We start from the raw sequence: 26,708 nt of genomic DNA, 5'->3' as shown, positions 1-26,708 counted from the left end.
ATAGTGTATTATCACCACATCAGTATGGATTTGTACAGGGGAAGGGTACACAAACACTGTTAGAAGCTTTCTCTGATCTTTTAAACTTGACACTAGACCGTAACCGGGTAGCATGTGCCCTCTTTATGAATGCCTCTAAGGCATTTGACAGTGTTTGTCATGACATTTTGTTACAGAAACTGTCTCTCCTAGGCCTTCGTGGATCATTCTTGAATTTATTAACTAACTTTCTGCAGGATAGACGACAGTGTGTAAAGGTGGGAAACAGTTTAAGTGTTTTTACCAGTATTCATTATGGTGTCTCTCAGGGCTCAATATTACGCCCCCTGCTTTTTAACATTTATGTGAATGATTTGTCCAGTGTAGTAAGTAATTATATATATCAATATGCCGATGATACGGTTCTTGTATCCTGTGCAACTAATTACTCTAATGCAATCAGCTCCTTACAGAATGAGGCAACTAAAGCTATGGACTGGTTTGCGGCTAATTTAATAAGCATCAACCCTTCTAAAACGCGACTTGTCTGTTTCCATAACCCCATGAAAAAAATCCTGCCTACGACATCATTATTCTTACACACATCGGACTGTTATGAATGTACATGTCAGCCTGTTAAAAAAGCATCTTCTGTTAAGTATTTTGAATTGCTTTTTGACTGTGATCTTTTATGGAACTCGCAATTATCCCACGTCTGTAAAAGGCTGCGCGCGGTCTCCTGTGTATTATACAATATACGATGGCTTACGCCAATCCCCGTTCGAAAAATTACTGTCCATGCTTTAGTCTACAGTGTGCTACGTTATGGTTTGACTGTGTATGGCCATTGTACTCTTAGGTGGAGCTCAAGAATTAATTCAATTTTACGTTCACTGCTGTCAACAGTGGCTTACGATTTGTGTCCAAAACGAGATGCAGACGTCTTTAGGTTGTTGAATTTGCCAAACTTCACTTCCCTGATTGTCGAAAGTGTTGTAATTAAACACTTCTGGAATAATGATTTTAAAACACGATATACGCCTGTCCGCTCCTTAAGACCGAAGGAACCCTATGTCATCCCCAAGACTGCGACAAAGTACGGAAGGAGAACGCGGCAATACTATGTTCCAGCCATATTTAATAAATTGCCAACGCCTGTGTTAGAAGCAAACACAAGACGTGGGATTAAGAAACTACTTAGAACTGTCGATGTTTAATGTAACATTTTGTATAACTGTTCAACATTTTGATCCGACCCACTAAAAGCTAACTCCACTATTAACCCTGTGCAATTTTCTGTGAACTGACTGTCAGGCACTGCCAGTCAAGACCTCTGAGGCTTTGGTAGGCCTGCTATATGTACTTTGTTTTCTTTATGCACAATAAAGATTGTATTGTATTGTATTGTATTGTATACATGAATACTGTTTTACATCAACAGTGAAAATAGCCGTTTATTATTCAAAACTAATAATATATTAGATTTGCTTCTGGCGCTATTCAATTCATATTTGATTGGTTCTCAAGAGTTGCTGTTCGCACACCCCTGCAAACTTATTCCAATGAGCCGCACTACAGCGTCTCTCATGACCACCGTGTTGTCTACAAACATTAACTCCAGCACCCAGCCTCTTCCTTCTAGCGTTGCGGAAAAACCACGCTAGCGTAAACAAAGCGGGATCAAAGCCTGCGCATGGTCTGCGCTCTTGAAATTACGGGCAGCAGCTTTTGACGTTTATCGAGTTTGAACTTCAGCATGCTCAACAACGCCGTGCAAGAGGCGCATTAATGTGCCAGAAACTCAAATGCATTTTTCGTGCCCGTTTTGTATTACAGCTAGGGTTTCGCGTATGTGAAATGATGCCCGAAGATACGCGCTTGTCCAAGTTCTGTGAGCTTTCAGTTGCGAGCTTGCACATGTATCCCCTTCCACGTGTAATCGTTTCGAGCACTTGGCAGTTTCAAGTCCAGAACAAACTTGTCCGACAGCGCATCCTTTTAATTGAAAGTAATGCCAGACATACCGTGGCAGCATTTTTTCGAGCGCAGAGACTGAACTGGCAGAACACGGTTGCGATGGGTTTGCACCAGGACATGAAGGATACGGATCCACAGCAGAAACAATTAATGACAATACATCAATGAAAATGCAGAAGACTATCACTATTAATCTTAGAGCGGGCATTAGTTAAGGATGGCGTAGACGAGTGTAAAGGAGTATTGGCATGCGTATTGGGATTGGCACCGCGTTTTTGAACCCACCCGCACTCAGCCAAAACAACCAGTCGAGGAGTTTAACTGATCCCATAACTTTTAATAAGCTACAAACCTCTCAGCCAAATATTGCTGAACACTTAGTTTTATGGACAAACGCAATAATTTATGTAAAAATCTAAATTAAAACACTAAGTTTTGTTCTCGTTTCAGGTAGTTTTGATTCAAAAGAAGTTAGAAGGTTGGATGGCGTTACTCGAAGCCAACACAAGCCACGAACTGTCACATTCATAGCAAGAAGCTCGGTGGTTGGAAGTAGGCAGCGTGCTGTGTTCGTCTTTGATACGGCAACTGCCCGCGCTTAAAGAATGGCTGGCGACAAACAGAACGTGCTTTCTATCTCCATGCTTGACATCGGGGCCCTTGCACAGCTGAAGCAGCATATTGAACAGGTGATACGGCAATTAAGTCGTAGCAGTACACTGTGCAGGCAAAGTAACTGAAGAGGTGTGGTGGTTTCATTGAGAACATTGTAAATAGAGATTACGCCTTAAACTATAGGGAATCGCCCCTGTTAACGAATGTTGGGTCTGCACGAAAAGTGTTCGCTTTGAGTGACATTAACGGCGCAAAAAACAGACGTCTCCCAACTGTTACATTTATGTCCGATTTTTGTGCTGCAAGTCACGCTAATCAAGTAAACAGTTAGTTCAGCCTTCACTGAACAGTGCTCACCTACCTTTCCACGCGCAGCACATATTTAGCAGTGCCGGGTATCGTGAATAGACGAATGGGCGTGTGCTTTGGTGATGCCGTTCTCTTTTCGCCTCCAGTAACTCGAAAAGCTTTAGTGTGGGCAAATAGCACACTTTTCTTCTGTTCTGCCTTGCTAAACACTGTTCGTCTGTGCAAATGTGTGTACTTACTGCCCACAGGAACTCGATTTCTTCAGTACCTCGCTGCAGCAGCTCAAATCTGCACAGACAAAGTTCCAGGAATCCGAAGTTTGCCTGGATATGCTGAAACCTTCTTGCGAAGGAAAAGACATCCTCGTGCCTTTGACAAGCTCGGTATCCTTGACGTCACGTGAACGCGTGTGGTACAGCTAATAGCAGACGCGTTGAAGGAATACCTACAATGATAGTAGCAGTAGTTGAACAGAGAATGTCCCTGAAGCCACCGTTCTGACAAAGGGACTTTTTCTTCGTCTGAGCAGCAACGCCGATCAGCAACTACTGCTCATCACTTCAAGCCTCCATCTTCCTGTAGACTTCTGTCTTGTTGGTATTACAGTAACTATGTGCAATGCAACAGACTGCAATTTGTAGGAATTATGGTAAAGGTTATTGCTTGACCACTGTGTCGGCATCATCATCTACAGAATGTTTTATTTCTTGTATATACACCTGCATGTGTCATTTTATTTGTGTATGGAGCAGCAATGCATTCATTATTTTTCAGATCCAAAATCAAAGTTTGCTGCCATCTATGTAGGCAGATCTGCATATCAATTAGTATTTTGTTCCCCCCCCCCAAGATACAGTATCATCATCATCAGCCTGTTTTATGTCCACTGCAGGACGAAGGCCTCTCCCTGCGATCTCCAATTACCGCGTCCTGCGCCAACCGATTCCAACTAGCGCCCGCAAATTTCCCAATTTCATCGCTCCACCTAGTCTTTTGTCGTCCTCGATTGCATTTTCGTTCGCTTGGTACCCATTCTGTAACCCTAATGGTCCAACGGTTATCTAACCGGCGCATTACATGACCTGCCCAGCTCCATTTTTTCCTCTTGATGTTAATTAGGATATTGCCTATACCCATTTGCTCTCTCATCCGAACCGCTCTCTTTCTGTCTCTTAACGTTATGCCTAGCAATCTTCCTTCCATCGCTCTTTGCACAGTCCTTAACTTGTTCTCAAGCTTCCTTGTCAGTCCCCAAGTCTCTGCCCCATATCTCAGCACTGGTAAAATGTACTGATTGTACACCTTCCTTTTCAATGGTAATGGTAAGCTTCCAGTCAGAAGCTGGCAATGTCTGCTGTATACGATCCAACCCATTTTTATTCTTCTGTGAATTTCCTTCTCATGATCAGGGTTCTCTGTGATTAATTGACCTAGGTAAACATACTCCTTTACAGACTCTAGAGGCCGACTTGTGATCTTGAACTCTTGTTCCTCTGCCTGGCTATTTATCATTATCTTTGTCTTTTGCATATTAATCTTCAACCCCACCCTTACACTCTCTCTGTTAAGGTCGTCAATCATTTGTTGTAACTCCTCTGCATTGTTGCTGAATAGAATGTCACCGGCAAACCGAAGGTTGCCGAGATATTTGCCATCGATCTTTACTCCTAAGCCTTCCCAGTTTAATAGCTTGATTACTTCTTCTAAACACGCAGTAAATAGCATTGGAAAGATTGTCTCCCTTTCTGACCCCCCTATCCTTATAGGTATTTTCCTGCTTTCCTTATGTAGAATTAAGGCAGCTGTAGAACCTCTGTAGACATTTCCAAGGTATTTATGTAAGCGTTCTGTACTCCTTGATTATGTAATGCCTCTATGACTGCTGGTATCTCTACTAAATCAAATGCCTTTTCGTAATCTATGAAAGCCATATAGAGAGGCTTATTGTACTCGGCGGATTTCTCGATAACCTGATTGATGACATGGCTGTGATCCATTCTAGAGTATCCCTTCCTGAAGCCAGCCTGTTCCCTTGGTTGACTGAAGTCCAGTGTTTCCCTTATTCTATTGGAGATTATCTTGGTAGAGAGAGAGATCAAATGATAAAGGAAAGGTAGGGAGGTTAACCAGGACTGAGCCCGGTTGGCTACCCTACACTGGGGAAAGGGAAAAGGGGACGGAAAGATTAAAAGAAGAAGAGAAAGTCTACTGGGTATATCGTTCGGTCACTCAGTCCGGATCACAGATGCTGACTCAATCCAGTAGCCTTCAAATATCGCAGCAGAGCTTTTGTGGCCTTTTGTAGCTGCGATATGAGGCCATGGTCCCAAGATCTTCTTCAAGGTGAACGGTGTTCTATCTAGCTGATTGAGAGCTGTGCAGAGGTCATGTCTTTCGTTTTGAAAAGATGGGCAGTGGCCCAGTAGATGTTCTATAGTTTCCTCATCTTGGTAAATATTGTATACAATACTGGAAGTAAGCTAATGGTCCTATAATTTTTCAATTCTTTAACGTCTCCCTTTTTGTGGATTAGTATAATGATTAGTATAGGATTCAGTATACATGGTGTTATACGACTATGGCATTGTAAATAATTGGGCTTAAATATGTTTTGCAAGCATGTACAATTTTTCCCCCAATTTATATTTTGTTTTAATGCCATAGAAGAGAAGCACTATAAAAGACTGCTGTGTGGAAACACCGCATACCTTCTGGGAAAGAGAAATAATTGAAGAACTAGAAAAAGTGCCAAACTCTACATTAGTGTTGTCCAGGAAAGTTCCGAAGGCACTGCCCATGTGACTACAGGTTTTGGTTAGCTGAACACTGGAACTGCTGTTTACAATTGAGGTGCTCCAAAACTGTGGATATTCACAATCTACACCTTTTATTGCCCCAAGGTCTTCAGTGTACAGTATGTTACAGGTGCTCCAACACGCATCATTAGGGTAGAAAATAATTTAATTGCAAGAGATATCAGCACAATGTTATCATGAACTTGAAAAGGGAAGTGAAAACTTATTGCAGAAGTAGAATACTCTATAAAAGACTATTTGCAAAATGTGCAGGATGTTCAGCAAAGGAAGCGGACCACAAACATTTGATAATTTTGTAACTGTTATTTATTCATCTTAGAGACAGGAAATGCAAAGGAGAATTTGTAAAAAAGCCAAAGATGTGTCCTGTTAATGCATCCTAGATGGAAAGACTGTCACATATTATAACCTACTGCGCCATAATTGAATGAAGCAAAAATAGTCATGAAACTTTATGTTGTAAAACAGCTAAGCGGGTGCTTGCATAATAAGTAATCTCACAACTGCAAGTAACTGGCCGCAACCGTGAGGTGGCCAAAGATGACACTAGGACACACCTACACGGAAGTAATAACCATTACTGCTTAGATACTTAACTGGAAGCCTATTCATGCTACCTACGACTTTTCTGCGGTGTAGTTCTCTCACAAATGACCCCGTTTTGTAAAATGGCAAACTGTGGAACAATGCCGTACCTGCCAACTTAAAAAATTGTAAAAAATTTCACAGACACAGCACTGAAGAGGGGTTGCAGGTCATAGTATGCTTTTTTCTTTAAGTTTGCCCGCACCTTTCGTGGGATAGATACACACACATTATTAATAACTTACCTTCAGACACAGCATACAGTCTGCAGCAAACTTGGAACAGCAGAGTGACAAGCAACAGTTAGATCACAGCGACTTTTTCCAACGACTTTGCTCTTGCCGGTTTTGCCTGCTCCAGGATAATGTCTGAATATTTTTGCTCAAAACAGGGACTCCTCCGGTGTCCTTTAACCATTGGAAGATTCCCTAGGGTATGGTCAGGGACCAATGAGTAAAACTTTTTCACTAATAGAATTTTTTTTTTTTTTTTTAAACTTGATGAAACATTTGTCATTTCGTAGGATGAGCACTAATTTGTAAATTTCACGAAAAATTTAGGGGCATTGGCAGGTACACAATATCAATACATCCTGTGCCAAGGCACAGCTTTCCTTGACTTTCAATTGTGCAGATGTATGTTCCTGGTAGGCTCGTGGATGTCAACAAAGTCACTGTGGACATTGGAACTGGCTACTATGTGGAAAAGGCAAGTTCTGAATGCTATATATCTGGCTCTGTAAAGTGCTGCTGCAAACTACTCAACATAACAATTTAAGTTGTGTAGAGCAGTTTCAACATCAGTGTCTCTCCCAGACATTATCACCCTTTTTCTGCGAGACTTGCAGCAAAATCAACCTCACTACACACTGGTTCTGCTTGAACCACTACTCCTGTAATCCTTTGCATTCCTTGCCACTTCATCATTATGCCTAGGTGCAGAGGTTAGCCACAGTTAAATAAAAGTTTGGTAGGGTTGTTATGGATCAGTTCTGGGGGTTTATTTGTGTTGTGATGCACAATTGTGCAAAAGATAGTGACTCAATGTATGGACAAGCGAGACCCTTATTGCAGTTTAGTAGTTTATCCAGTGACAGACTCAGTGGTATTTTCTTGACTATGTGCTTACATCCATGACCTTTTGTTCCCAGTTGCTCATCTTTCAAGAAAAAAAAAAAAATATTGTGCTCTACACCATAGTCGCCAATGATTAGTACTCCGAGTACATACTAAGCTACCAACAGTCTGCTGTAATGCTGGCACAATGAAACTTGCAAGATTCTTATGTTGTGTTGACTTGCTGCTGCAGCATTTGTTGTTCAGAAGGTTTAACAGTATGTTTTATTAAAGCTGCAACGTTTACACATACCTACTTTTGGACCAATACCTACAGAAGTAGTGGTAGGTCCACTACAACATAACTTGTAAGAAACAGTGAAGGAGTATATTAACAAGCCTGTCATAATTGAAGACCCTAGCCTAAACAATTTATCAATTGTACATATGTAAAAAAAGTTTCTTTTTTAATTGCCAACAGCTAACCAACGTTTGTTACAGTTTTGATATTTCTTGTATACCTTGTAATCCTGCACATATACTGCATAGTGTATTGAGCAGAACATCACAAAGGCAGTAATTTGGGCTAGTTTGTCCTACATACTGAGAAACTGAGTAATGCTTAAAGGACAGACATGGAGTGCATTGTACTTCTTGACCATCGTTGTTCTTTTAGTGTTTCTCAGCTTCCCAGTAATGAGTAGAACCCTGCTGGTACGACAGTGCTCATTGGCCAAGCTAATATTGCAGTTTGGATTCACTTATCCATTATATAGTTCCTATTCACTGTACATCCATTTTGAAACTTTTGGTCCCTCGTGTTTGCTTTGTTATAAAATTTCGCTGAGTCATCTGATGCAACTGCTTTTTTTCAGGATGTCAGTGCATCGAAGGACTATTTTAAACGACGAGTGAAGTATATCACAGACCAAATGGAGAAGATACAAAAAGTTGCTCAAGAGAAGGTAGCACTTCGAGAAGGTATGTGGAAATACAGCATGTATTGCGACTAGTGTACTGTAGTGTAGCCTTTACCAGTGAAAAACAAGAAGCTCGCCTAATTGTGGATAGGTAAAGTTCAGCATTAAGTGCAAATTAATTGAATGCTGTGTGTGCTCAAGCCTAGCGACAATACATACTGTGGTACCACCACTTTCAAATCTGTGCCCAAAGCGTGAAGCTTTCTTTGCTGCTCTCATTTTTTACAGTAAACTTCATAATGTTATACATTGTTGAAAAACTGCTTCAGTACAACTCTGCAGGTTGTGTGATGCAGTTTAGCTGCGTAAGGTGTTTCAAGTATGAGCTTGTTCATTGCAGAATGCTGGGCAATACAAAAATAAGAAAGACGATTTTGTCACTATCACTCTGTCCTCTGTATTTTACAGCCATTGTTGAAACCATGGACAAGAAGATCCAGGCAACCTTTGCTGCTCAAGCTGCTGCAGCTGCACCCAAAAGTTGAGACATGCTGTCACAAGACATGTTATATTTATGCCGATATACACATTCTTCTACAGATCAAAATAAAAACCTAAGAAAATTTACTCTGAACTTTGTGTACACCGACAGCTATGGTGGTGCTCTCCCACTCGTAAGAATGAGCTTAAAAACTGCAAGGCAGCAATTCTTTCCCCAAGCTACTGAGCCCGAAAACGGTGTCGCAGCTGCAAGCTCCTTTAGACCAAATACAGATGTGCCATTCAATCTCCCGAGAAGGCACCAATCTCCTTGCATACCCAATGTTTAGCGTATCCTTTGATGGAAGTTACAAAGCATTGCATCATAAACTTTTTGCAAGGCTGGATCTTTGTGTGGGGCAAGCGAGGCTGATACTGGGGAGTTTGGGAGCAATGACAACACACCTGCCAATTTCTGCCTGTGCATCGTTGTAGAGCAGTTGAGTGCTGCCGACATCGGTTTGGGTGACTTCATGGATAAAGCTCATGTTGCGGTCATTGTGATGTGCAAGGCTTTGTCTAATTAATCTGATGAAAGCGAGACTGTGGAACCGATACCACCACCTGTAAGCATATCACGTTGCTGAAACAGCTCATCTGCACGAAAGCTTTCGGTGATGATCACTTGTCTGCTTGGAATGATATGGAAATTGTGATTGTTGGTTTTTTAAGAAGCAAAGCAAGTTTACAGTTACTTTGTAAAACATGAAATGTTTTTGTCATTTTGTTGGCTTTACTGAATGCATCCTGCATGACCGTGATGTTCGTTAAAAGTGGCTTGACCTATTAGGAATCATGCCACAAATACTTTTGCTTGATGCACTATGCTAAACAAAAGTTTGTTGCACTGTAGGAACAAAAGTAACCAAAAGGAGAGTTGTCAAATATATGAAAGCAAAGTACAGGCAGCCTCAAGCAGCACCTTCATTTCAGAAGAAAAAAGAAGCTCAAACAAACACATTTGCTATTGTAAACATTAGAAGTATATAAGTGAATCTGTGCCAAGGAAAGGGAAACATTGTCGATGGCAGTACTGGAGAGGACTAGGAAACCTGGAGACATAGAATGATCTAGGGCTAACAATGGGCACCTATCACTGGAGGGACAGATCTTCATCCTGCAGAAGACTTAAATAGACTTATGATAAAGAAGAGAGAGTTGATCTGCAAGACCTCCAAATGTTTGTCCTGCTACAAATGCGACATCATTAGATAGAACCCTCACAAGGATATAGATGGGCAGCAGTGAAGAGTCCATGCTGTAAGAGTGCAAATAACAGGAAGGAAAAAAAAAAGAAAAAGAACACAAGTATCGTCCATTTGCATTGCTACATCATAAACATTACCCAGCTCGACAAGTTTTCTATTCTTGGGCAGTGAAAAGACCTGCAGAAAAAAGTTGCTATCACAAGTACTACTCTTAGTGCATTGCAAAATTAACGGTACACTGCACCCACAATACAGTTCAGGCTTCTTCAAGATAATATAAAAGTTTAATCACTTCGGGATATGTGATCTTGTAAAGAAAATTAACGCTGTTCATGGGGTGTGATGACTGCTTTAGATGTTCTCGGGAGATATTCCAAGGCTGTTGAGATGGGCTTTGAGTGCATCGGCATACTCGAACATGCTCTTGGCCATTGCTTTGTCTATCATGTACTGCGGGAGCCAGCCCTACAAAGAAAAATGTGTCATAATACGCGGAAAGGAAATGAGTACTGACATAGTCACAACTAGGCAATCTGCATGTCTAACGGGTGAGCATGAAACTTTATGGAGCAGAAGAATTTGCGAAGATTAATTTTTGCATAGGTTGGGTTTATGTAAAAAGTTCAGCACAGAGTTGACCATAAGCTAAATGTTGCATACGTAAAAAAGCTGAGTATATGTGGCTTTTCCATCTAAACACAAATGGCTCCTTTGTGCTCCAATTTCGCACAGACGTGAAATACACAATGCATGCAGTTTAGCCCTTCAGTCAAGGGTTTTCGTCTCGGATATTATAGAACAACACAAGAGTTTATTTTTGGTTGTGCAGAAATGAAAAAGTGGCATGGGTAATGGCAAATGCTCTCCTGGTGTGCTCCTAGCATTCCTATCTGACAAAACAAACATGGCAGGACAGAAACGCAGAAATGTAAGAACATCAAATGCTAGTGACCAATGGAAGTAGAATACTGATTTAGTTCCTCAATTATTTTATAATATTCACTGAACATCAGAAATTTTCAAGAAATTGACATAGCGTGTTTACATCTCCTTAGCTCCAATAGATTACAATTACGTAAATAGCATCTGATATAGCATAAAGTCGCATGTATCTTGTGAATTTAAGTTAAAACATTTGCATAGATTTAAGGAATGGATGTAAACTCCTGACTGGCCACACTCATTTTGTGTAATTTAAGACCATCAACCAGCGTATAGACTTATATAGCATATAGTATTACATATAGTATAGTATTATTATTAGTATGATATAGTATAGTATTACAGCGTATAGACTTAAAGTGGTATTTGCTTTCGCTACTCTGTATTGGAGTTGTAGCAACTTCACATCTTAAAATATAAAGGCTACAATTTTAATCCAATTTTTTTACATATTTGATGACATTAACCAAAATTCCGCTCCCACCAGTTACCAGAACTTTCATATTTAAATGCAGCATACTCGGTACTTTCACAGCAGCAGTAATTCTTCAGGCCTTAATTCCCGAGGGACATGACCCACAGGCAAGTTGTGCATCATATTCCTCAGGTGCATTGCAACATGCCACTGATGAATTGTGTACCTTTGAATCCTTCCTGTGTTCCTAAGAGATGGCACCACTGTGCTTGCAAAGGGAAGCAGCAGAGGTTTTACGTGCATCGATATTACATGCTGCAGGACAGAAATACATAATCATAGTCACGCAAGGGGTTGAACTGCTGTGACCCACCAGGGACTAATGCCAGAGTGAAAATATTAATTTAACTAAAATTCAGTGGTTGCCTGTAAGCAGTAAATGCATATTGTAATGTAGTCACCTTGAGATTGACGTTGAGCAGCCACTGGAATTTGCTTCGATTCACTTCCGTATCTGATGGAGCCAGCATGTACAACAGAGGTCCCTGTTCACCTCTGCAAGCAGTAGAAGAATGCTTGTGCTTATGCTACAAAAACCGCTCAAACCAACAGAATGGTTCCAGACATGTTTTTACACTTATAAAAGATCTGCAGGCTTCAGCAATTCTTCTAGCTCTCAACTATTTTACTGCAGCTCCGACCACCCACAAAGCCCCCAATGTTATGCTAAACTCCTGTAACCCTGTGAAAACTCCCCTAACTGTGATAATGACACGATGTCTGCTCCTGAATAATGGATAGACAATTGAAGAAAATGCTGTCTCGAGCTATTACCTGCTGTCAAATGTTGCATATGGTGCCCATACCATTTATTAGCTAAGCAATACATTAATCACTGCACAATAATGCACTCCACAGCATGACAGAATAGATAGATGGCAAGAGCAAGTGTCGTTTAGAACTCTCAACTACCGTCACTTTAATATCAAAAACACAATGCAGTCACAACCACTCACACATGGGGCCATAGCTTTCTACAGAAGCAGTTGCAGGTGCCAAAGTCTGCACATCGAAGTAGGTTTTAGCCATTATGCTTAGGGGTTCTGTCACCAATGAGCCTTCATTTCCTTACAATGCTGCTTCACTGTTCATGAGCAGAGGTAGATAGAATCCTTCTGTCCAAACTTGTGCAGGTGGCTACATTGCATGAGTGCACTCTGTTATGCGCTGCAAGGACAAGGTAAGATGTTGGATTTTGCTGCCACTATTTTTCATGCAATGCAGATACCTCAGCAGTTCAAACCATTCAAGTAAATTTGGTTGTTTCAAAACTGACAAACAGTGGGCACTCAGAGGGAAAAAACTTCACTAAGCCTGTAACAGTTAAGCTGTGTGAAATAGATCATCGCAGCTATGAGTTCTCACGAAAAACCACTATGCTCAATGGCAGTCATGAGAGCAATTGTAGAGCTTATAAGCAACTACACATGTGGAACAGTTTACATGCAACAAACAGCATCCATGCTTGAAGCAGCCAAAGGCTGCAACCCAAAAGTGCTTTATTGGCAATAAAAAAAGAAGAAACGAGCTGAATGCCACACTATCTACACAATGTACACATAGTACATTAATGTCTCAATAAATGTGGGCACTTTCAATGCTTCCATTAGTTAAAAAAATGTGGGCAACTAAAGCCCTGTCGAAGTTTCTGCAGGACGCCAAGCTAGACGAGTGGCTCTAGCAGGGCAACTGTCTCATATACATAAGCACTCGCCACTTCTCTTTTCACCACCCATCCTAGTACTTTCACTCCCCTTCCCTCTTCCCCAGTGCAGAGTAGCAGACTAGAATGCACTAGCTCAGGTCGATCTTTCTGTCTTTCCTGTCAATAAATTCTATCTCAGTTATTCAGTTAAAAAAAATAACACCTTAGAAATAACACTAGCTAATCCGTTAACCGTTTTGGACGAGCCCTGCGTTTTAGATGCTCATCCCCAGCTTAATTGATGTTTCAGTTGACAGATGGCAGTACGTGCTTCGTAATTTTGTTGTTCTAGATCTGGAGCATGTTTTTCCAGTGGTAAATGGTATTTTCAAGATGGTGGTGTCTGACGGAGGCAATGCTTGTATCGCTAGCCCATCTTCTGGAAAAAGAGGCATTTTTTCATCGTCTTCTTCCAATCTTCCGAAGATGGTTCAGACACCAAGGTGTACATCGTTTCAGGAAGCAAAGACAAACTTGATTAGAACTGAGGTTAGCAAATCCTCAGACAAAGAAGATAGAGAGGAAAACTCAGAGGATAACATTGCAAGTGCATGTCTATGGACTAAAATTGACACGAACAACTTGGCGTCGAAGCCTCCACCGCTTCCTTTCTTTCTGTGCCCTGGAAGCAGTTTGCTGTAAGGCGGCCAGCTGAACTGTTTTAATATATTTAGTGTTTTCTACAGGATGAGTTGGTTTTAATGATAGTCGACGAAACCACTCAGAAAGTGACTGTGCATAATACCTTGCTTTGAGCTGTACCAAACGCTGCCAAAGCTTTCAGTCAAATAACACACTGTTAGCATGCACAGGTAATGTGACACACACAATAAATTTCTGTATATATTCCATAATTTTCGCTGATTACTAGCAGGTAGTTGGTGCCTTTCTATTATAGTATACAATAAACTTCAGCAACCTACTTTTATTTATTTATGAGGCAAGTAATACTTTCTGCCTCAAAAAGCTGCATTACATAACAAAGACATTCACAATCAGCAATAAGCGAAAGTATTGTGGGTAAGAAATTTCCTGAAAAAATAAAACAGCTAAAGAGTTGATGTATTTTTGCATGAGGTGTTCGCCAAAGCCCTGCTGCCTGAATGGTGTCATGGTGGTCATCCTTGCCTTGAACACTAGCTTTGCTAGGCGCTGAACGCAGTTTAGGTAAAAGAAAGTTACTTAGCCTTGTATACAGAGGGTTTTATTTTTGATACACTATTAAGTTCATAGGAGACGTCTGTGCTGTCTACAGAGACAAATGGAAATGCCTGTTGGCTGCACATTTCATTGCAGCAAAGCATAAATACCCGAAGAAAAGATTTCATTTAATTTTTCAAGGTTGTTGCACATTCAAAGTACAGGGTGCACTGTGCTTGAGCAGTGCAGAAAAGTTCCATTCATACTGATGCCATTCACATTAACAAGGCTAATGGAGTACATGAACACACGTCTGCTTGGCTCATTTTTGCCCAGTAGATTGTCTGGAAAGTGAGTTCCCATATTAAGGAGGCATAAGTTCACTGGAATAAGTTTGGTACCATAAGGCTTGTCCATTATTTGAAATTCCTATGATACTGAGGGTCAGAATAAGAAGGCATAGCTATAGTACCATCCCTATCACTAATAAAGTAGGAGGAGAGTGGTGCTGTTACCAGTGCCACAGAGGTAGAGGAAATGACATCAACTCTGACACCTTGAACTTTAATGCCATTTGTGCAGTGTCACATAGACATAATCAATGAGATTAAAACTTAAGACCACTCATATCCTAGTGAATTTTGCTTTTGAATGCATGCTTTTGCTCCCAAACTTGCAGATATGGCTAGACATGAAAACACATTTGCAAAGTAACTAAATGAGTACATAAAATATGCTTATTAATGATTCTAGTGGTGGCATTGCTTAAAATTTTGCCTGTTAAAGAAATTATAACCTTATGGATGAAAACAAGCTGACTGCAGTCACTGCAGCTATCATCATCGCAGTATTTAATGTTATTAAATATGTGCATGTAGCATAAACTTCAGATAAAATGACAATAAGAAACTTAAGCTGCTAGACAAGAGCATTAAGCTTGCCAATGTGGCTTGGGTATCAGCTAGAGGCAGATCTAGCTTTACAACGACATGTTGGCAACTGCGCTTCCCAAACATTTGCTTTTAACCTCTGGGTCAGTTAAACATGTCTCAAGGTTAAATGTAGGGGCATTAAAAAGGACCCAGCCTAAATATATGACGAGCAGTGCTACTACACCAGAGGCAAGAAAAGACACTGACCTCACGACAGTTTTCTTGGGTGGCTGCTTGGCGTGCTCGGCACTGATGGCACACAGTAAGTAGGACTCTCCACGCTTCTGCCACATCCTCAGGTTCACAAAATCTCTAGGAAGCGACAGAGGAAGGAACAGAATGCAATCTCACAAGTGCAAAGTTGTACATAATGGCATGCTGCTGCATAAATGACAAAGCTAACTATGCAGTTGGTCAACTCAAACAAGTATTTTGGCTCATTCAAGTTTGCTTATTTCCATGGCAGAAGAATGTGGCCAGAAGTGGCCGATTACAGGATATTCACAAGGCACAAGTAGTCAAGATGTGTCTATCTGTTTGGTCAGAACACACCAAGTGTTGACTGGCATATTACAAAATACAAAACACTGCACCACCAACCCAGTTTCTCAGTTGAAAATGGGATGTAGGCATGTATATGATTTCCTAAACATGTTTCAGTGGAACATGATCCGCCATTTATATCTTGGCCAATACAATACAGTGATTCCATTTGCTTGATTCTGTCCCTTTGTTATCACCAACCACTTACAACCAGACGACTTGGGTGATAATGCAGGCAGAACACCATTTAGACCACTTATGCAGCACAAAAAGAAAGAAAATGAGAACTGTTACATTATCCTGGCCCTGATCATGTAAAATACTGTAATCTTTTTAGTCATACTTGTAAAACTTCAGAGGTTAAAAAGAAAAAGAATCTGGGGGTCTCTCGTTGTGTGGGAATCGGTTTAAGCGAAGCTTTCATTAGTGTTTGTGAAGAATGGTGTTCCTGCTCAGCGGTCATTTGCATAGAGACCACATGAACCAGTTGGACACATTTTCACTGGGAATAGCATGTTTACGTTTTGTCAATAATGCAGGCACAAGAAAAAATGTGGGGACTGCGCCTAGGTACTACGAATGCAGACACACTTTCATCCGTTTGTTGCTAGCTGAGCTGCACTACGCGACTGTTGATAAATACTCCAGAATGACAACAATATGATGACAATGCTATAACGATTACAATGGCATGACAACTGTATGACACCGCCGCCATAAAGACAATGGGAATCACTACGACGAAATGACAATGAAATGATGATGATGGCATGACAATGATGCAATGGTGGCAATGGCATTACGACAGAACGAAGCCAATGGCATAATGATGCTGAAGTGACAACATTGTGCAGTTGATAGAATGATGCCAATGGTATGACGATGATGGCATGACGGTGGAAGGACCACAATGGCATGTTGATGTTGAAGCTCTTGCCCATGCTTGGGTGCATCAACTGCCGCCGCAGGTTGCCTCAATTTGCGCTTCAATCTATGAACGATTTTAAAGACATGCCTTATTAATTCGGACACTTTCACGGCTTTGCCGTGTGCCCCACAGAGCCAATGTATAAGGATGTCGGAAATTTCAGACAATGAAACCCATTGCTGCCCAATTTTATGGACTATTTACAGAGTGACCACAGGTCCGTAACAGCAACAACCAAAGCAGCCACCACCGCCATTTTCATTATCTCGCAGCATTGAGCCAGTGTTCTTACATGCTGAAACCCTTTGTTGTTTGACTTTCCAGACTTTTTGCCATGACTGCAGCTCCAAAATGGCAATAATCGCAGCATCGAACTAGCGCTCTTGCACGACAATCCGCTAGTAGCAGTTACCACCACGGCAACGCTAGGCCTAGCCGCTTCAACGTTCACTGCCAAGCTTCCTACTATTCGGTTCAGTGTTTTCCATTGAAAGAATTCGCCACTGTAAGCAATGACACCGACTCCATCTTTGTCATTCTCACCGACGGCTTCAAATCGCAGAAAGTGAAGAGGATAGTACCGGCATTGCATATTCCAAAAAATCAGCCTTGCCGCAGCCAAGCATAAGCAATGCATTGCAGAGAAGCATACCAAGAATGTAGAGGAGCCACTGTTATGGGACAACATGTGTGTTCAATTATACATGCCTGCATCCATCTCCTGTCACAATACGAGCATCGATGCGCATAATTAAGAGTACCAGCAGGCCTTCATAGCTGTCTTGGATGTGCCTGTGGCAATTTGAGCCCTGAATGGCATGCATTCATATTTTTGGACAGCCCGATTTTTCAAATATTTTTGCGGCCCCTAGTTTATACGAAAAATTGGATGTTGACTGTATATCCAGTGTTTCATTGCACTATGTCCAGTAATGGCCAATCGTGCAAGACTGTAGCTGTGAGACAGCAAGAATGACAATGGTACGACGACGACTGCGTGATGACAACATTACTTTCAGTATGACCCACTTATTCAACTAGACAGCAACCAGCAGCACCAGCTGTAGCAGTGGGAAAGTCAAAAGAAGATGCAAAAAAAATTTGCTTTCTTTGCCTCTTTACTGACTGCGTATATAACACAAGTTATGCAGTGTGCCCATCATTTTCATAATCTGTCTAATACCTGCTGTTCAACGCTTCAACCTGGCACTAACTCCGAAATAATCGCTTGAAGTGATAACTTCACCTTTGCTTGACATTTACTAGACAAAAAAAAAAAATGCGCCAACAGCATATTTCTTTAGCAACATTCTACTACACTGCTTCGAAATACATGCTAGAAATGCAACAATGACAGGAATGTGCTTACCCAAATATTCCACTTTTACTGCAGCTTTATAGGGCCCCTCACCACGCCCCATAGCAAATTTTGGTTATACACGGGAAGTTGTTACGTGTCTTCCAGGGAGCGTTCTGCCGCAAAAAATTTTCCTGTCTGCTCAATAATAGCACAGATAGAAGTGTTTTAGCTTCGTGAATTCGATTTCAAGAGGCGAGCTTCACCATAAACATAGACACTCTCTCTACTTGCCCGTCTAGCCTCCACAAGCGAAATTCCTTCCCTGCGTTCTCCCATACCAGAGCTCGAGGATCGCGTGACGCATACGTCACGGGCCGTGCCTTCATGTTTTTTCTCCTCGCTTTCTTGCGACGTGGCGCACTTTCGTTGACGCTGTTGCGTGCGAGCTGTTGCGATTGTCTCGTTTCGTGCAGCACACGATTTTGTGTGTTATGCACGAGGACAACTGACTATCGGTATAAGTCTGTGCTACATGAATACTGAGGCAGACGCAAGTGGATCACAGAGCATGATCACACCCTGGAACATGGTAGAAAATGACATAGTTTCGGTGTCTGCGCACGTGACTGCACGACATGGGAACAAGCAGATGAACCGGAATTACATCTCTCTTGCTACGGTGCGAAGTAGACCAAAAATATGCAGATATCCGGTTTGTAAGTTTTATTATGCCTCTAAGCTTTAATTCGCCTATTTTAGCAACATATTACGCAAATAACAGATGTTGGCTTGAATAATTCTCGAAGTCACGTGCCACGATGAGCAACATCACAGCGCGAACCCGTATACGTAGGCGCACTAGCACGTACGTCATCCTCTGGCTTGGAGCGCTGCAGCCGCGAGGAGAAGGGAAAGCAGCGTTTGGTTTGAAAAGGCAGATTTTTCCACGGTGCGTAGCGATGTAATACATTGCAGACACAATTGTTATCGCATATTGTATGCTCTGCGCTTGTCAGCTCAATATGGCCAGACCTGGTGAGGGGCCCTGTAAAGGGTGTTAGGATCGGCCTGCAACTATTTCAGCCCGCTGCACGTGTTTCGATCCAACCAGGGTGGTGGCACACTTCAGAGAACTGCGGATAACCGGCAGCCACGCGGCGAGGGGTCAGCTCAGTGGAGTTCTCGAGGGGAGGTAATTGGCGGAACCTCCCCATGCGCTTTTCGAGACACCAGACAATGTGCAGCGGCGGAGCCCGCTGTGCACGGTCCGCTCTGGAATTTAGAGGCGCCGGCTGTGGTCGGGCGTGACCACCTGACTACGGGGATGCGGGACAATGGATACCACGACAACTGCGCTGCAAAGGTCATCTGCCCTCGGAGAGAGCACTGAAACCTGTGCGGCATGTGTGTGTGTAAAACCCCTATCCCCTTCTCTCAAAGGCAATCACGAGGACTTTCTACGATGACGTTGAACGATGACGTCGAACGGAGTGGTTAAGCGGCTGTTGTCGGTTGCTAGTGTGTGCTCGTCGTCGTGCTCTGTGCTCGAAATGTACTCGTGAGCTGCGTGCTCGTAAGCTATGTGCTGTATGTTCGTCTTGCGAGCTCCATTTGGGAGTCATGCATAGACTGTGTAAATGTATCTCATGTTCAAATGTAAAATCTGCAAATAAATCCTGCTCGCCTAGTCCTGTCGCCCCAAGTTCCTCCGATCGTCCTACAAGCCCGTCTTCAAATCTTACGAGGGTAACTCCGGCTTTTTTTTACCATGTTAAGATATTGTCATTTTCAAATGGCATTGACAGTCCTGTCACCAGTAGGGTGGTTCAATTTGCTTAGAAACACATCAGTAATTTTAAATAACCAATAAACGAAGTACTGAAACTGAAATGGGTAGCTGCTTCGAGTGACGTCACAATGAGTCGATGACGTCAGATCCTGCACTACCGTAATGTAAAAATGCAGGATGCGTGCTAAAGACACAGTATACATGGTGCTACTACCATAAATTTGAAGCTGATGATGACTGCTGACAACACAGGGAGTTTTTTCAACTCTTTCGAACTAGACAGCGGCGACTTCAGCAATAGTATGAGCGCTGAAGGATCGTCGTTTGCTTTTGGCCAGCCGCTGCCATGTGAGGCAGCTGACGTGCCCAAGCTCAAGACATTGTGCTGCAGCAAGAAGTACCAGTTATAAAGTCTGTCAAAACAATGACTGTCAGCCATCATATCATAGAAAAAGGAGCCAGCTGTGTTGTTTGTGGGCGAAGTGGCGGTGTAGTCTCAGATGTCACAAACACAGGGTAGCCAGTAAATAGTCTTACACTCGTGGGCATGAGTCGGGAACATACAAGCAGTCTTTCAAGTTCAGTTTCAGGAAAATAAATGACTTGCAGCTATATGCTTTGGCACAGATAATCAGAGTTAAAAAGCGAATGTCTATTCAAAATTTTATTAAGGTAAGTCGACATCGAAAAATAACCAGAGCTGCCCTTTAACCACCACAAACACATGGGCAGCAACACTCCATAAATAGTGAGAAAGAAAAGCCCCAGATTGTACTGACTGCTACCAAACTAGTATGTCTGATTACTGTTACTGAAGTAAAGTTATCCATGCAGTGCAGAAAATCTTTCAAAGCAGCATTAGATGAAAAGGTGGGTGCTGCTTGCGTTTGTCACTCATCCTGCAACAGACGTTATACTCTGTCCTAACAGCAAGATGCGTTTTACATTACAATGAAGCAACATGCCGTATTTATCCAATTGTATCATGTCCCCAAATCTAATATGCATTCAATTTTAGCAGGTTTAAAGTAAGCAAGTAAATTGGAACTGAATGAAACATGCCCTCGATTTGCTTTCAATGATAGATTCTTTCATGATTCTTTCATGAATGATGAAATAGATTTTCTTTCAATGAGCTTTCATAATAAAAGTGGCGTACTGTCGTCGCCATTTACACTTCATTGGCCATAGGTACCAAGCATGCAGGGGCGGCATTCTCGAGCGACCACTTTTAAAGATACTACTATCACTTTTGCGAGATTCTATGTAACTCTACATCGGACTTGTCGAAGTATGTGGCTGACAGCGTTCCTGGTACTGTGTGCAGATAGTGAGCTTGGCAGAGTGCCAGAAACGCTTGCACCTGTATGCACCAACACATCTGGTGCAGAGTTGCACAGAATATTGCAAACCTGATAGCATCTCCGAAAGTGATTGGCTGAAAACACTGTTACAAATTGTGGTCGAGTACAAAGTGAACCTAGTACTACTACTACTACTACTATTTTCAAGAAAACATGCTCTGTCGTTTTGGGATGTTGACGGTGCTGTGTCTGATGGCTCTGACAGTAGGCTGTTGCAAACCCTGCAAATGTGGTTTTGCTTTCGTATCCAATTGTAAGTAGCAGGCAATTTTTGGACCAATTTTCTTAAAAAAAGGTGCACGTAAGATTTGGGTAAATATGGTACTAGGAATATTATTACAGGAACCAGACAGCATAGCAGCATCAGCATAGGATTTGGCAGTGGCGGCAGCAACAGGACTGCACGGTTTACGCTGCGTTTCCTCTTCTATGCCTCGCAGATTGCCTATCATTCGCCAGCCCCATCAATACATCGACAAACTTTGATCATCCCGTGACTAACCACAAGCCTGCCTGTACGTCACGGCCTACATTAACACCGTACCACAACGCCAGCTCCAGATAAATCCAATGCAAGCACAGGGACTGCATGGCTTACGCTGTGTTTCCTCTTTTATGCCTCGTAGATTGCCTATCGTCTGTCGGCCCCATCAATGTATTGGCAATCCGTGATCATGCTGTGACTAACCACAATCCTGCCTGTACGTCACGGCCCACGTCAACACTGTACCATAGCGTCAGCTCCAGATACAGCCGACGTAAGCACCAGGAAACTTCATTTAGCAGCGGCAGCAGCAGCAGGACTGCACAGCTTGCGCTGTGTTTCCTCTTCTATGCCTCGCAGGTTAGACTGTCTGACTGAATTATTCATGTTGCTTGTCATACTACTGTTGCTGCTGCCAAAGTGGGTTTTCTTCCGTCTTTTTCTTTTAGCTACAATGTCCCTTGAAGAGTAAGAAATGCTGAAAGATCTGAAACAGGAAATTTGTGATATGCGTGCATCTTTGGAGAGAGAATTGAGGAAGGAAAATCGAGAGATTTAAAATAGCCTGGATCATACGAACAAATGTTTTGAAGAAATGTGTACCACCATGAAGGATATTCAGAAAGAAAATGCTGAAATCAAGGCTGAGGACGCTTCCCTTGCTTCTGAGTGTGCACTACTGAAGAAGCATGCATTGGAAGTTGAGCTCAAAATCTAACAGCTAGACCAATACTACAGAAATAAGAATATGGAAATCAAAGGTATTTCATTTTCACAAGGTGAAAACCTATCTACCATTTTGAAAAAGTCGGAGAAGTTGTAATTGAGCCCATTAGTGAAAATGATGTCGAGATCTGTCACAGAGTTCTGACGAGGGACTCCAGGCAAACATCGTGGTACAGCTCCGCAGCCAGTCAAAACACAACGCAGTCCTCAACAAAGCTTGAAAGAAGAGACTGTCGGCCACTGATATTGGCTACACACAGTCTTGGGCTGTGTACACTCTAAAAACAGTTGCACCCTTTGGGGTGTATATTTGCCACACAACAATAATCGTCATTTGTCTTGCTTGCATTTCCCTTCTTGAAAACGCTGCGCTCATTACTTTGCTGTCGAGAATGCTCTGTCATGCTGATAATGCGCATTCCACTCATGACTTGAAAGTACTGGGCTTGCATCGTTAAAGAAAGGAAATGCGGGCAAGACAGATGACGATTATTGTTGTGTGGCAAATATACACCCCAAAGGGTGCAATTGTTTTTAAGAGTGTACGTCAATGAACACTTGTGTCATGAATTGAAAAAACTTTTGGGCAGATGATTGCACGAAAAAAGGAGAATAATTGGCATTTCGCTTGGGCGCGGGACGGCAAGATTTTTCCTAGAAAGACAGTCATCACGGTCGTTGCAAATAAGGCACATCTCTGACCTAGATAAAATTGAATAACCAAGGTTTCATGGCTTCTAATGATGATGTCATGTCTGGAAGAGTTATGCACGCATATCTTGCACCGCATGAAGTTGGCAGCCTCTATGACAAAAATAAGAACTGCCTATCTTTTATTCACCTTCACGCGCAGTCTGCTAAAATAAAGAAAAAATTATTGCACTCATTGCTACGCTTGGCTTTGCTCCTGATATACTGATAGTGACAGAAACGCGATACCAATGCGAATCAGAAGTTTTTAAGTTGACCAGCTACACAAGGTTTCTTGTGAATCGGTCATGTAAAGAGGAGGAGGTATTATGTTAATGGCAAAAAGCACACTCTGTTGCAACATTGTTGCGTCTTTTTCCCTTGTTACGCCGGATTATGAAGTGATACTGTTCAGTGCAATGATAATGTTTTCTGCGTCTCATTTTGACAACCAGGAGCGAGCATGCACGGCTTTCTGTTTTTTCTAACAAAGTACTTGAGCTGGGTGAATGATAATGACTACAAGTTAATTTTGGCAGGAGACTTGAACATTGAAATTTTGGAGGTTCCTGCTTCTCGAGAGGAACTTAGCAGGACAATCGAATCAAATGGTTTTGAAAATGTTATAAATAGTCCGACTCGTATTTCAACCGATACATCAATATTAATTGACGTCTTCATAACCAACATCCACCATTCTAACATTTTATCTGCTGTTGTGAGTGCTCATATAAGTGATCATCCTTAAATATTTCTTTTCATGACCCAGTGTTCACTTACAACACGCAAACACCACTCCCCACAAATGGTTCGGATATCAATATTGCACGCAGCCTGAAGAAGTTTCGTGATGCAATATCGCTAATCGATTGGTCAAAGCTGATGCGTACCAGAGACCCAGAAAGTTCTCATGAACATTTTTGTTTTTGTGCTAGGTTTAAGGATAACTATGATAAATGCTTTAAATGCAAAGTAATTAAATTGGTACATAAAGGCAAAAAGCCATGGATAAATAAAAATTGTATCAGTGAAATTCGTGCCAAATACTGCCTACACAAAAATTTTATTGACAACAGAACTGAAAAAGCATAGCATGATTTTAAGGTATAAAGGAACAAAGCAAGTAGTCTTTTGCACAGAGAGCAGGGTGTCTACCAAGTTGACATTGCCAAATTCCCTGAGTTTCCAGGTTTTCCCTAAGCGCCTTTGCAAAATTCCCTGAGTGACCCAGAAATTTGTTTTATGTAAAGATGGGCTGACACCATGTCGCCCAATGCTGTCACTCTAGCAAGCATGTTAAAAAAACCAACTTAATCCAGTTTGAATAGTAAGGAGCAATGTTTATTTTGCTCCAAAAGAAAGCAGAGGCAGGTGTTAGTAAAATGCACAGTGAATAAAATATCTTCGAAAAAAAAGAATGGTAAAACCCATTGCAAATTGAGTCGAGCATTCTCAAGTATGAATAAAAGGAGATGCATACAGAAGCAAATATGTTCAAATATGAGCTATTTCTATCAACTTATAGCAAGCTCACTGGTATGAGGCCCGAACTTTGTAACAAGTGAGATTCTCTCTCAGCAGCTGGAAAGTGAACCTCAACTGTCCTGACAACTGTCCTGAAAATGTCTGAAAAATTAGGCAGTTTGAAAAAAAGAATGCATGTCCTTTATTGCCTTTATGTGTTTAAATCGCCACAGGCACATCCGAAAAAGCTCTGAAGGCCTGCCAGTACACTTATTAGGCATATCGGTGCTCCTACGGTGACAGGTGCATGCGTGTATAATTAAGGAATACATAATGTGTTCAAGAGAATAGACTGGTAGGCTAGTTGGTACTACATAACTAGCGCTGCGTCTTCGTTTCCTTCTCTTGTCCTCGTGTTTTTTTTTTTAATCTTTTTTTTTTCGCTTTGTCTCAACATAATGTGCCCCGTAAGAATTGCCCCTTCCCACACTTGTTAATTCTTCACCGCAATACATTTGCGATTGCTTCACCGCATGGCACGATTGTACTAAGGCAAAACTAACTTTCGTAAACGGCTTTATGCAACGCATTGTGCTTCAGAGCATCGAAGCCATGGAATCGCGATGACCACAAAGGCGGAGTCGGTGCCATTGCTGACAGCGGCAATTCTTTCAATGAAAAACACGGCACCGAACGGCAAGAAGCTTAATAGCGAACGTCGAAGCAGCTAGGCCTAGCGTTGCGGCGGAGGTGCCATCGAATCTGTATGCGAGAGCGGCGGTTCGAGGCCACGATGCAATCGAAATGGCAGCGGTGGTGGCTTTGATTAAATTCCGCTTCGTACCTTCGGTCGCGGCAAAATGTCCGGAAAGTTGGACGGCGAAGGGTTCTTGCGTCCAAAATTTCAGATACGTTTTCAGAGACGTTCTATGAGGTACGTGGTGGTGCCGCGAAGCCGTCCAAATCATCGGGCATCCGGAAAGTCGGCCGTTGACTGTACACTGGCAACTCCTCCAGCCAATGACACGGCGTCAAAGACAATTCGTTGCAATTCCTCTCTCTTACTCAAGCCAGCATTACAGAGACTTTCGTTCCCTTTCAATAAAATTAGAGCTAATTTTCCCTGATAGAAGCACAAATTCCCCGAGTTTTCCCTGAGTATTTCCAGACTACTCAAAATCCCTGAGAATTCCCGGTTTTCCCGGTTGGTAGACACTCAGAGAGAAGAGAAAGTATTTATGTAATTTTTTAAATAACGACGTTATAAAAAGATCCCATGTTGCCTGGAGGCATATTAATGGCTTTCTCGGGTGAGGAGATGGGAACCTGACTATAAGAGAAATCACATTAGGTGATAAGTTTTATCTAATGAAGCGCTTGCAAAATACTTTCAATAAGTATTTTACTACCTAAGTAAACAGTACTCATGATTCTAATTCTTTCAGTTACCTTGGCGGCAGGACTAATCAATCTGCGTTTTTAGCGCCGACTACAGAAAATGAAGTATTCACTACTTTTATGTCTATCAAGAACAGCCGATGTTGTGATTTGAGATCACACCAATTAAGCATGTCCTGGGCTTACTTCTGCCTACATTAGTGCACATATTTAACTTAATATATTTTCTGCAGCTGTACATTCCCGAAAAGACTTCAGATTGCGAAGGTAATAGTTTTGCACAAAGATGGTGATAAAAACGAATTAGCAAACTACCGGCCAATATTGGTGTGGTGCATTCTTTCTAAAAGTATAGGAAAATTAGTGCATGCCCGCGTGACATCATTCCTAATCAAACACAATCTGATCACTAGTACACAGCATGGCTTTGTGAAAGGGCAGTTAACAGAAACTGCCTTACTCAAAATGAAATTATATTGCAGTCGTTTGAACAGCAGTTATGTACTCTGAGCATCTTTGTTGATTAGGCGAAGGCGTTCGATTGTATCAACTGTAATGCATTACTCAACAAACTGGAACATTATGGTTATCGTGGCGCCTTTCTTGAACTCATACGATCATATCTTCAACATCAAACGCAACATGTGGTCATAGACAGATACGTCAAATTTAAGGCCAGTTCATACAGGGATGCCGCAAGGAAGTATCCTGGGGCCTCTGCTTTTTTGTGTTTATATTAATGACTTAGTTACTATTGATAATAATGCAAAATTTATTACGTATGCGGACGACACAACTATTCTGGTTACTGCACCGAGTTCCAC

At 41.9% G+C, this 26,708-nt stretch overlaps 3 protein-coding genes across 9 annotated transcripts in view; 1 reads left to right on the top strand and 2 right to left on the bottom strand.

Moving 5' to 3' along the window:
• Positions 1-2,230, bottom strand: part of O-fut2 (O-fucosyltransferase 2) — a 45,876-nt gene extending 43,646 nt beyond the window's left edge. For 2 of the 5 annotated variants that reach the window (XM_055071467.2, XM_050179496.3), the window contains exon 1: positions 2,004-2,223. In XM_055071467.2, the coding sequence (XP_054927442.1) occupies positions 2,004-2,164 (161 nt within the window). In that variant the 5' untranslated portion in view covers positions 2,165-2,223. Of the gene's footprint in view, positions 1-2,003 lie in introns of all 5 variants that reach the window. The other 3 variants (XR_008612774.2, XM_055071466.2, XM_055071468.2) reach the window with 3 other exon arrangements.
• Positions 2,231-2,469: 239 nt separating this feature from the next.
• Positions 2,470-8,883, top strand: LOC126531776 (prefoldin subunit 5-like). Its single transcript, XM_050179498.3, has 5 exons — positions 2,470-2,645; positions 3,129-3,263; positions 6,915-6,989; positions 8,212-8,317; positions 8,725-8,883. The coding sequence occupies exons 1-5, from the start codon at positions 2,562-2,564 to the stop codon at positions 8,799-8,801; spliced, it is 477 nt and encodes a 158-aa protein (XP_050035455.1). The 5' UTR covers positions 2,470-2,561; the 3' UTR covers positions 8,802-8,883.
• A 1,376-nt stretch (positions 8,884-10,259) lies between these two features.
• Positions 10,260-26,708, bottom strand: part of Start1 (Steroidogenic acute regulatory protein-like) — a 46,571-nt gene continuing 30,122 nt past the window's right edge. For 2 of the 3 annotated variants that reach the window (XM_072288482.1, XM_050179489.3), the window contains 3 exons: positions 15,406-15,510; positions 11,823-11,916; positions 10,260-10,469 (listed from right to left, as the gene is read on the bottom strand). In XM_072288482.1, coding sequence (XP_072144583.1) covers positions 10,356-10,469; positions 11,823-11,916; positions 15,406-15,510 — 313 coding nt within the window. In that variant the 3' untranslated portion in view covers positions 10,260-10,355. Of the gene's footprint in view, positions 10,470-11,822; positions 11,917-12,315; positions 12,589-15,405; positions 15,511-26,708 lie in introns of those variants that run through there. The other variant, XM_055071465.2, reaches the window with a different exon arrangement.

This window comes from Dermacentor andersoni, chromosome 5 (assembly GCF_023375885.2).
Source record: "Dermacentor andersoni chromosome 5, qqDerAnde1_hic_scaffold, whole genome shotgun sequence".
NCBI lineage: Eukaryota > Metazoa > Arthropoda > Arachnida > Ixodida > Ixodidae > Dermacentor > Dermacentor andersoni.
This window is presented reverse-complemented; position numbering and strand designations above follow the sequence as displayed.